At 38.3% G+C, this 12,486-nt stretch overlaps 1 protein-coding gene across 2 annotated transcripts in view; it reads right to left on the bottom strand.

Moving 5' to 3' along the window:
- The window catches only part of LPGAT1 (lysophosphatidylglycerol acyltransferase 1), a 58,481-nt gene that overhangs the window by 23,930 nt on the left and 22,065 nt on the right, over positions 1–12,486 (bottom strand). For both annotated transcript variants that reach the window (XM_021547611.3, XM_085576027.1), the window contains 3 exons: positions 7,750–7,868; positions 2,491–2,586; positions 142–415 (listed from right to left, as the gene is read on the bottom strand). In XM_021547611.3, the coding sequence (XP_021403286.3) occupies positions 142–415; positions 2,491–2,586; positions 7,750–7,868 (489 nt within the window). The remainder of the gene's footprint in view (positions 1–141; positions 416–2,490; positions 2,587–7,749; positions 7,869–12,486) is intronic.

Consider the following 12,486-nt stretch of genomic DNA (forward strand, 5'->3'; position numbering starts at 1 on the left):
TTAGCAGAACTAAAACTAATTATGAAAACATTTTAAAAATGTATTTTATATTTAAAGAGACCAATTCTACACAATGTTTTTTTAAACTCAAATGTTTGACATTTAATTTGCTTTATACCCATATAGTGAAATGATCTTTACCTTTTCTCACAGCATCTCCACCTGATGGAGCTCCATTTTCTTGTGGAGCTACAAGTGTTTTCAGAATTACTTGTGTTGCCCCAAGTCTTGGCAGGGTGACATGCTTAAGAAATGGCAAATTATTTTTCTTGGCAAATGCCTGGCTTGTTTCTCTTCTTTTCCTAAGAAAGCCACCCTCTGGAAATAAAACAATCCATTTCCGATTGCGGCTCCTGTAATATTTTTCTAGATGATCTTTGAGTAAGACAAGCTGCTGGTCACGGTGTGTTCTCCCCTGTAAGGATAAAATATCTAAATGAAATGATTGCTTAAAAGAGATAACATCAGACATAATTATTCTACTTCTAAGGTTTCTCTCCGTTCAGACATAAAAATAAGCCCTTGAGACAATAAAAAGCAATGTTCTCCTTGGAGTACCTCCTGGAGGCCTCTAGATCAGGTCTCAGCTGGGTTACCACAGCAGAACCACAGACCTCACTCAGATCTGCACTCTCCAATGACTCACTCATTTCTCCTCTTTGGTGCATCAGGACAACTTCTTCACTTAAGAACAGCAAGATACAGCCTTAATTACTGCACAAAGATCTTCAGGAACAATCTTTCCCCGTCCCATCTCTGCATGCATCAAGCTACCCGAATTTTCACAGGAATCTCTTTACATTAATTAGCATTTTTGAGTGCTCCAAAGTGACTTTGTCAAATCACTCAAAAGACACAGGAGGGCAAAATTAAAGCTCTCCTCAGCAGAGGTGATTTTAATTCTCTGAAGTGGTAACAAAACTGCTACAAACATTACACTGTTTGGTGGTTAGTTGGGATTTTTTTTGGTCAGAGGAAGGAAGAGGGAACAAGTGGGGTTGAATGAAAGATAGTATTTTACTAAAGGTGAGTTTTGTGAAAGTGCTTCTCCTACATTTAAGTCTCACCATTGCAATTACTTCTGACTTGCCACATGAGAGGGAAGGAAAAGGCTCTGCCTGCTCATCATAATGTAATTACAAAGCAAGACAGTCCTCAGTTAAGCCAGTCCTTTCTTATCAGACCACAGGACTCCAGGATAGCACAGCAGTTAAGAGCAGTGAACAATAACCATACAAATATTACTAGAGCCTGTCTAGAATTAGGCAAAGGACCATTACTCACTCATATGAAGTATTTTTGCCAAACCCAAAGGCTAACAGCCCAGAAACATTTTATTTTCAATTGGCTTATCTTTAGACTCACAATGTCATCGCATTGGTGATGTTGCCTATGTCAGCCACTTTACAAAAATGAGGAAAAGCCTTAGTTTTTGCAGCTCAGTGATGGTCTGGTTTTGTAACTGGAATTGCAACCCCACATTCAGAAATCATAACTAACAAGGTGACTGCCCTGTGTACCTTAAAATGTGCATATCGTAAATTCTACCTATTGGAACAGATTTATATTTTACAAAGCATCCAACCCTGCTCCTCCCACCCATCCTCTACAACAGACAGCTCTAGAGACCTCTATTTTCTAACTATGCCTCTAGAGTTAGTGAATCTCACTTCAGCTGTGTACTGCTGTGATTAGGCATTTCTTTATTTCATTCTGAGTAAATCAACTTCTGTGCAATGTGAAAATTCATTAATTCTCTCTGGTTCTCCATACATTTTATGTCCAGACAAATGAATAAGGAGAGGAAAGAAACATGTATGATGGATATTGCAGTTCATGTAACTGGCAACAGGTTCATGCTTTCCATGAGTTTCTACTTTGAGAATGCAGTTTGACCAACAGCCACCAAACAACAAAAAATCCTACCCCAAACTGTATGAAATAATCCGAGGGTCTCACTCACTAATATTTGAGATGCTGAGCTCAATAGACATTCTTTCCTAATGCTCAAATAGTAACTAACCTTCAAGAATCGATTAATTACTACTTACACAGGTCCATCATCACCTTAAATTGATCCACTACTATGTCACCATCAAAAGGGATGGTTCTGCCTTTCCTAATTTGAAACTCTGCAGCCAGAAGAATGACCTAACCAGACTCTCTGCATGGCTTCAAGGTTACTAAGGAAAGATGAGAGGTGTGCTCAGAAACAGAGACAAAAAGGACTGCCCATGTATTTTGCTTGTACACCTCTCTCATAATAGGCTCCCGTCACAACTGGATTCCACCATCATTTGTGTCCATGCAAGTAATAAAAATAAAATGGAAAATAAAGTAGCTTCAGAACAAATACCTCCTCAAATATACACTGTACAGCACAGCTATTTCATCATGCAAACCAATGAGGAAGTGGAAAGTAAGTCCTGTAACACCACAATGCTCCAAATATAAAGATAAATCAAAGCAGTATTATGTGTTTCCATTTACCTGTCTTATAAAGAAGTCTCCATGGATTAGAGACACAATGCCAAAGTTTGTATACTTAAAAATATGGTCCATCAGCCACATCATCTGACGGACAACCTGAAAAGTAAAAAAAAAATTTAAAAAGGACTGAATTATCAAGTGCAGAGATTAATGAATTATGTATATACTGGTCACATTCTTGTCACTCTTACATCAGTAATAAAACTAGCAAATAAACAGAATAAGGTCCTTTATGCCCAAAATATAAAGCAGCACAGGTACTGTGCTTCTCCCTCAAGAGTAGGATTAAATAGCTGCTTTTTTGTTATGTAATATACAGGTCTACAATATTAGCCATGGCACAGCAGCCAGTTTGGCTTGTCCCAGTCAAGCAGCACAGTGGGAAGGCAAAACCAGAGGCTGAGCCAATAGATTCACTTGACCATCACTTCTTACCAGGACAGTGAAGGCAGCTACTTTACCTGTTCAGTCCTTTGAGATTTAAAATAGAGAACTACTCGCAACAAAGTAAACAACAGAAGGAAAAAGCTTCTTTTCTCACAAAGTCTTTTTCCCTCTATCTCTCCTACATATAGTTTTGGAGAGGGGTAGGAAGTGGTTCTCCAAAACTGGAAAATCCAATGTCTCTTAGATGTTCCCTATCATAGGCCAGGCTGCCTTTTCTCTTCCCTGTGTTATGTGGCCACATCATGACTGACCCAAGTTCAGTGAACCTGAAGTCATGTAAGCCAGTACTCTTCCATTTACCACTATCAACAAAGAATATGAAGGACTGTGACATTTCTCTGGTGGTCAGATGATCATTCAAACACCTTCTGCTTTGCATCTGTCATACGCACTTTGAGGCAAACACAAAATAAAGCAGCCTAAGAAACAAAGATAACATGCTAGTATCCCTTTCTGTCTGCCAGTGGTATTCCTTACTAGATGCTACACATCTGAAGGACCAAAGGCACCCTATGTATTTGTGATTGACAAAAGATAAATTAGTCCCTAGATCCAATGCCTTACTTGAGACTAATATTGGGAAATTGTTTATCCTACAGCTATCTCCAGGCCTGTGTTGAATTAAAGTGAGGATGTTAAATCCAATTTCTTCTCTGCAGACTTTAACATTCTTCCCATAAACTAAAAAGCTTTATGGAAAAAAAAAACAGAAAGAAAAGGTGTGCCCTAAGGACAAGAGTTAAAAAAAGCATCATCAGAGGTGTTACTGCTCATCAAGGCACTACAATAAGCTCATGCATCAACCAAAAGTGACAGGCTGGTGGAGGGAACCACAGCCTTTGATAAAAACACCACCAAAATTTCACTAATGATGATCTAGCCCGCAGCAGTACTCAGGCCTGCCAGTGTTCATCTACTGCTTTGGCATTTTGACAACTGTTGTTCTATTGTATCAAGCAGAAATTAAACCAACACAATCTATTTTATTGGAGGAGATAAGCAAGCTTAATACTCTGCTTTGCTGGAAAGAAAATGTGTCGTTTGAGGAGTCAACACTGGTCCCAGATGTTCCATGGCAATCCTGGATGAGGAACTCTTGCCCAGCAGTGCTGCTGCTTCTCCCCTACCATACTACTTGATGCTGTCTTTTTCTCTAGAAAATGGCAGATTTATCCTGCAAGTTGATCACTACTCTTCAAAGTCTGAAGTCCATCTCACCTCGTTTTAGGGCTTCTAACTAGCATCCCTGAGCTTCCCTAGTCTTTCTGAGGAGTGATGAGATTTTGTCAAAGATGACTGTGACACGCAGATTACAACTGAGACACAGTCTGCTGTGCGTGGGCTACAAAGAGACAAACTTCAGAGACAATGATCATAAATCTGCCTGCAAGCCTAGGCAATGGTAAGAAGTACAAAGTATTTTTATGTATAAATTAATATATACCCTTAATAACGTACCAAATCAAAAAGCAGCTCAAAGAATAGGACACACTTATCTTGCCTGCAGTCAAAAGGCAAATGAGATGAATGGATATTTTATTTTATTCTGCTAGCAAGGGCAGAAGAGAGGGCACTGCAAAATTTTGTGGGTAACTCTTTATGTAGTGACTCCTCTATTTACTATCCTCAGCAATAAAACAGCACTTATGAGATGAGCCTCTTATCACTTTCATTTCAAGGAGGTTTAAACAAAGACATTTAGAAGTATTCTGAACACAAATTAATAGTTGTCAATGGCTTAAAAAACTTCTGGATGTCCCTTCAGCTCCTTTTTCCTTTATGGTTAAGCAAGTTCAGAAGCTAGAAAAAACTTTTACCAACTATATTAAAAAAATCTAGGTGCCTTCTATTCACAGGCCCACTTTCACTTGAGTCTACACAGATTTCATAACAAAGCAACCTGGACAGACTGGCTTTCATCTTTAAGCACCTGTAACTTAACAATGAAACTGAGAAAGTACGACTTGAGATCTGCACACTGCAGATTTGTCCCCATTGCACCCTTCCTGGCACTACTTTCTGTTACAAATCAGAAAAAAAACCCCCACATTTATCAGTCCTAGTCATGTCAGAAAGCAGCAATAGCAGCACTTTAACCTACTTCTTTTTGTTAAACACATAACCTTCAATATTTATGAGACCACAGCTTACTTAGTGATTTTTTTAACTCTTACTTTCACAAAGAAGTTGGAACAATTTCTCAAACTTTACTAAAAGTGTAATTAGGTCACTTCTGGTTCACCTGAAACTTTGCTGCCTGGGTTCTATTATGGCATCATGTATTAATCAAACAATGCTTCCACTAAAATTCTAATTTTTAGCTAAAGTTTCACTTCTCTAATGAGAGATTATATTTTCATTATTCATGTAAGTGAATCTAAATAACAGAAATATCTCAGCACATGTATTTTATCTTACTGCTTTGTGAGATTAAATCGCCTTAGAACAGGCTACACTCTCATTGGCATATGAGGATTTATAAAATATTAGAAAAAAATACCATCATGGCTCCTGACCCCACTCTCAGGAAACACTGTCAAGTTACAAGACTGTCTCATGAGTTTGCCTCACTACATAGAAAAATACAGAACTTTAAATTCAACACTTCTGAGGTCTTAACACAAACATTTTTTTTTTTAAGCAGCATTAAACTCTATGTGCTTGCAGATTACATCTGGTTTTGGTCTGTACTGGCTGGTAAAAGCAAGCAAAAGAAGTTCTGGACTGGCACAAGCTTAAGTCTCCTAAACAAAAAAAAAATCTTGAAAATTATAATCTTGCTGATAGATGAGTATCAAGCTTGTGAAGGAATTCATGTTAAGTTTAAACTGGATTTAAGGAAACCTGACTAATTTAAACATTTGCATACGGTACAATGATTGTTTCTGGACAGGTAGGTTTATTTTTTTTCCTCCATTACTTTCACAGTCACACTAAGTAAAGACAAATCTTTTTAGAAATACAAATCATGCTATTTAAAAGCACCTGATCCAGCAAGTTCTAGCAAAGATAAAATACCCTGATCTTTCTCATTATTTTCAGCCACTTGTACTACTCATGCTATATTTTAAGCATATATTGAAGCTCGTATTGTTTTATTTCTTTATTAGCTGAAGACATCAAAGCCATACTAAGCTCTGGACACGCACATTCCAAGAGCAATGACTGCAACTACTTAAGGGAAAAGGCAATGATTTTAGGGATTTTCTGCTTTTCCAAAAGCATGCAAACCTAATAATTTCCATGGTGAAGATTATTTGTGATCTCAATGCTTTCCTTAATTTTTAGTATCTCTTACATTCACTGAAACTTACTCTGTCTTGACTTAAACATTTCATGTTTAAGCTATGGGGTCAAATGGGATAAACATGACTTAGATTTATATCTATAAACTAGTGGTTAAGATCATATGCCATACATATCATCAGGACTACACCCTCACAGTCATATCTTTACCACAAGATTGTCCTATGTACAATCTTGATGAGGGAGATTAAAGAGCTTATTCTGTCATTCTACTCATTTTCATAGAGCACAGAATACCATATATACCAAAATCCCTCAATTTCAAAAGAAATGACAGTAATCAAAAGTACTTTTACAATAGCCTGCTCTAGAGGGAAAGGGAAAGGGAAAGGGAAAGGGGAAAGGGAAAGGGGAAAGGGAAAGGGGAAAGGGAAAGGGGAAAGGGAAAGGGGAAAGGGAAAGGGGAAAGGGAAAGGGGAAAGGGAAAAGGGAAAAGGGAAGTCTCTGCTCCATCCTGATTAGTATTTTCATATTTTGTGAGGTGCGGTTGTTTAAAAGTTGTTGGGTTTTATTTTGTTTGTGTTTGTTTGGTTTTTTAAAAATAAGCTTTGCTGTCATAAGCAAGATCTGGAAAACTTTCTAAAACAGTTAAACAGTTATGGGTAAGCATAGCTTTATCAGTGTTTTACCATGAAAAGATGGTAAATCACTGATACACGTAAGCATACCTGTAACTATATTAATTTGCACTAAGAAAAACAGTGCCAGGTACAAATTGTGCAGATGCAACAAAAATCAGTTATCGTTTCTTCAGAGTATGATGAAGGAAACAACATTAAGACACTTCAAGAAAGAAGACAACACTAAGACAGATACAGCTGATGCATTTTTTCATCTTGACAGGTACACCTCCTACCCTCTGTAGCCTAATCATGCACACATGCCCTTCTTCCTGATCTGTACAGATATCTGATCTCCTTTTTAGATCCTATACTCTGGTTTCCACACCTTAGATATGAATCTTCTGAACAGCAATGCATGGAATAATTAACATTAGTTACACATCTCACCAAGAAATCCTTATGGGCTTGTGAAATAAGATCTCAAGCAATTTTGACCTTGGCTAGGTAGCTTAACTTTGGCATATGCGCATCCCACCAAAATCCAATAGACAGTTTGCTCTAGCTTTGAGAAAAATTCCATGCTGGAATAAAGTCACAACCAAGAAGCTAGACCTGTGCTGGTCTGAGCAAATTTGGCTTGAGCTGCACAAAGGCATCAGGTGAAAGGAAAAAGTCAAGTCCATGGTTACTTGTGAGATCTGCTTCCCTCTGCGTTAACCTCGACTGGATGCAGTGACTCAGCTCACATCTGACCTTCTCCAAAGACACCATTCAGGGTCTATACCTGCTCCAAGCCTGTCACACTGCACCAAATCCAAACTAAAAGTTCCCTACTGAGATGGGTTAACACCCCAAAGTGAGCCGTTAGGGCCACGCAGGGACACGAGCAGTCCCCAGGGAACACAGCACACACAGCAGCCACCCCACCCCGGATGTAGCCTACCGTGCCTTTATCCTGAAGGCACATCATCAGAGTGCAGACGTCACCCGTCGCTTGGTGGTTCACCAGCACCATGGCTTCATCTTCTGACACTGCTTTAACATCATCACCCCATTCCACTACTATTAAAAAAAAAAAAAAAAAAAAAAAAGGTAAATTTAACAATGAGAACATGGAAATTTTTCTATCAACAAACAAAACTACTCCACACCCAGACTACAATTATAAAGAAACCTACATGCTACATGTCAATTTATATTGGCACATAGCATAAGGCAGGAATGTTAGCAGGACTGTTTTTCCAAGCAGGGGGTATCCAGCTTAGTTTGAAACTGCATGCGCAGAATAAGAACAAAACAAAAATACTCTACCAGAACATGTGCACAGAGATTGATCTTTTAGTGTCATTACACCATTCTATATTTAGGGTCTGAAAATTACATAAGCTTTTTGACCCAGCTTTTGTATTCATCTATCTCACCTCATTAGATTAAAAAGAAAATTATATTGTCAATTGTGGGTTTTGCTGGCTGGGCTTGTTTGTTTTTTTAAACTTAGCAAGTTTTTTTCATTTCTATACTCACTAATACTACTCTACTCCAATAAAAGCAAAACAAAAAATCTGTATTTGGATCATTAGGCTTAAAATGCTATGTTAAACAAACTCATTCATTCTAATCTAATCAAGTTAGCTAAAGGCAAGGAAGTGGGTTCAGAAAATGCTGCTCGGATGACAGAATGTATTAGTTAATACTTTATAGACCAGAGACCAGATGCTCGAGTGGCAACAATGATGTCAGAGGGAAGATACAGTTGATTATCATCCAACATTTACACTGACTATCAAAACCACGCTGAGATAAGGAAGAGGGGTTATAATTGATAGTTCCATCATCATGAAGTAACTAAGTGGAGAAAGAGAAGACTGCCTCCCAAAGAACACAGGATGGGAAACTAGCAAATGCATGCTGTAAACTAAAGACCAGAGTCACTCTGAGTCAGATAGACTGACTGTGTCTAATGCTGCTATTGGGGAAGAGAGACAAGTGAGTAGGGTCTCTCTTTCTTCAGTGAGAGGGATGGACACTGCAGTGCAGGATAAAGGGAAAGGATGGAGACAGGCAGAGGAGCTCTGTGAAGCTCCAAAAGAAAAATAAGATGTATTGCCCATGCATGTAGGATGTAACTTTTTCTGTCTTTGTTCCGTATCTTAAGTGGTACTTACTGGCTATTATTTTCAGTTCTGACAACAAAAGGAATATTTCACCTGCACTCTTTTGTACTATTAGAAGTTTTTCAGGCAGTGAAAAACTCTCAGCACAGGCTAATTACTGTCTTGTAAGAGATGGTTTAACTGATGCAAAGGTAATAGGCTACGCACTGAAGACAAGAAGCAATAATCCATGCATAGCTTCCCTGTCCTTGAAGAAATGAATTAGCATCACACTTTTGAAATTTGCCACTTTATTACTTTCTAACAGCTACAAAATTAGTGCTGAATTGAGAGAACACAAAATAAAAAAATAAAATTGTGTATTTGGTCACAAGTAGATAAAATCAGACTAGAGATATGAGGGTGAAGAGGACTATTCACTCCATAATGTTCAATGTCCTTTCCTTTCCCTGGGAAAGCTAAGCACAGATCTTTCCTTATTTTTCTCACCATCAACTTGGAAGAGTCCCTTATCCCTCCTCCTCACTATGTGCAAATTCCCTGTGATGTCCCCTCTCACCCCATAAACACTGGAAAACGCTTGGCCATGGTGGTCATAGTTGACACACACCTTCCTTATCAAGTACTTCACATATCTCACTATGGCAGCATCCCACCGAGCAAGAAAACAAGATGAAATGAGAATTGTTTTAAAGGGAAATGAATCAACCACATACCAACTTAGAAATTATTACTTCAGTGTTTCTATTAAGCAGCCAATATGCAGTTGTCCTACTGAACTGTAGCTTTCTAAAAGTAATAAAAAGTAAGCAGTATCTACAAAATCACATTTCTCACAAGCAGCTAATTGTTTCCAAATAAAACTACTTTATTTCTAGATCACTCAGAGAAAATGAATGCATCTCTTGACTACAGATAGAACATAGACAGAACATTTCTGGAACATAGAAATTTAATGCTAATAACTTAAACTGTGTAACATTTAAAATTAAGCTTTTTAAAAATGATTTGGGGATCTAACTTTACAATTGATTAAAATGAAGGTCATGACTGAAAAATAGAAGCCATGAGAAGCAGCATACACTTGAAAACAACTAAAGAGGAGAACTTATGAAGCTTAACTTGCTATTAAAAAGTACACTTTTAATATGCTAGGTGAAGACTAATAGGTGACTTTGAAGTTTTCAGATAGGCCCAGTTAAAGAAATACAAGGGAAAAAAACTGCTCTCATTACCTATTTTACCTACTGTTGTTAAACACGAGAGGGTATAAAACAAACAAGCAAAGCACAATGCACTAAGAAGTTTCAGCTAAGAAGTAAGAAAAAGGTGAACTCTGTGATCCCACTGCAAATACAAGGTGAAGAAAAATGAAGTTTGATTTAATTCTTCAACTAATTTACTCCACTAATAACACCTATCAACCAGCCAGGCTAACAGCTCAGCTCCTGCAGTGGGTTATTAAATCCCAGTGTACCAGCTGGCCTTCCTCTAGCTTCTTCCTCCTCGGGCAATCACGTCTCTTGTGCTTAACAATGCTTTATGGTCAATTGATTGATCTGATTATCAAACAGAATAGAATCACTTTGTGTAAGTCCTTCACAGAGCATTTCTGGATTGAAAAGAGAACAGCAAACCACAAAAGTGTGCAGAAAAACCACTGCCATTACTACAGTTTTTTAAAGAAAAAACCAAACCCTCAAGTCACTAGAATTTTAAGTTCACTTTTGCTTTAAGAAATACTTGCACTATTACATTCCTCTACTGCAGTTGGAAACATTGAAATCAAAACCTCAGCTGCATGGCAGCAGAACCAACAACATTGCTTTGCTCCACTGTAAGAAGACAAAAAAACAGCCCAAAGACAAATATTTGTCATTCGGGGGCATGAGATCCAGCAAACTTTCCTCCACAGCTTCTATTTCCAGAGCACATTTTTTAAAGACAGCGTTCTGTGTCAGCAGCCTGACAACAGTTCGATTTCTGCAAATGCAGTTTACCATAGTAAAATAACATAAAGTGAGGAAAGAGCAAGAAATCATTTTAATGTGGCAAGACAGAAGTGATTTAGCTTAAAGAAAGACTTCACTTCTGACTTCAGGTTATTGTGCTAAAGGCTTCACCAGGAAAGGATAAAGACAAGTCTACTTGCAATTACATGAGCCCCAGGACAGAAATATTTACCCTTCTCTCATAAAAAGAAGTCCAAAATGTAGAACATTAAGAAAATATTTCATCTCATGAGCTGCAGACTTAGCTTTTTATGAGCTAATCCTTATAGAGCTTAAAGAAGAGCACAAAAGTAATAATTTTTTTTTCCAAATTTTTACTGAACTATTACTAGCTACTGTGAGTTCTCAGTACACATGGCTACTTTGTAATCATGTTCTTAATGTAACTGTCTGTATGCAAGTGACGCTATGAATAAATATTCAAGCACTTCAATTACAGTGTGTCACTAGGCTAAGCAAAGGACTACTAACCTAACTAGACATTCACTAGATTTATTTTATAGTTTTCAATATACCTGCAAGAATGGCAGTCTACTGATTTGTACAACTGCCCAGACATTATTATGAACAACTTTATTCTGCATACTGCATTTTAAAACTTAAAAAGTGCTCTGAAGTTTTTATCATCTCTTCTTTGTTATAGTCAGTATTTTTACTACAGTGTGTGCCCTAAGAATTGGCATAGGGCCTCGAGACAACTTAAGTCCTAATTTATTATTTCAAAAGGCACTGAGTTTTAAACTCTGATATTTTATGGCAAGGTCAGGGAAGTCACCTTAAGCATTCTAATCACAACTATTGAAACACAAATCACCTAAAAGTTACAATATATGTAAACACATAACTGATTTGGATATCCACTTTATTTGCTATTTAGACTTGAGTCCACACAATATTCACAACTTTCTCTAGAAACTGGGAGAAGTTAAGAACTTCCACATAGTGACAGAATGGGTAAGGCTGGAAGGAGCCACAGTGACTGACACAGTCCAACCTCCCTGCTCAAGCAGGGTCATCCCAGAGAACATGGCACAGGATTGCATCCACACAGCTCTTGACTATCTCCTGTGAGGGAGACTCTCCACAACCTCTCTGGACAACCTGTTCCATAGGTTGTCACTGCACAGTAAAGAAATTCTTCCTCATATTCAGATGTAAATTTCTGTGCATCAGTTTCTTCCTGCTGCTGCTTGTCCTATTGCCCAGCACCACAGAGCAGAGCCTGGTCCATCCTCTGACATCTCCCTTCAGATACCTAAGAGGACTGATGACGTCCCCTCTGTCACCTCTCTCATCTTTTCCTCCTAAGAGAGATGCTCCAGTCCTTGCATCATTTTGTAGACTTTCACAGGACCAGCTCCAGTAGCTCCATGTCTCTCCTGTACTGAGGAGCCCAGAACTGTACAAAGCACTCCAGATGTGGCCTCACTAGAGCAGAGCTGAGGGGCAGGGCCACCACCTGCTGGCAATGTTCTTCCTAATGCACCCCAGGACACCGCTCGCTTTCTTGCTCAAGGTGCTGCTGGCTCCAGGACAGCTTGCTGTCCACCAGGA

This window comes from Lonchura striata, chromosome 3 (genome assembly GCF_050655825.1).
Source record: "Lonchura striata isolate lonStrDom1 chromosome 3, ASM5065582v1, whole genome shotgun sequence".
Taxonomy (NCBI): Eukaryota; Metazoa; Chordata; class Aves; order Passeriformes; family Estrildidae; genus Lonchura; species Lonchura striata.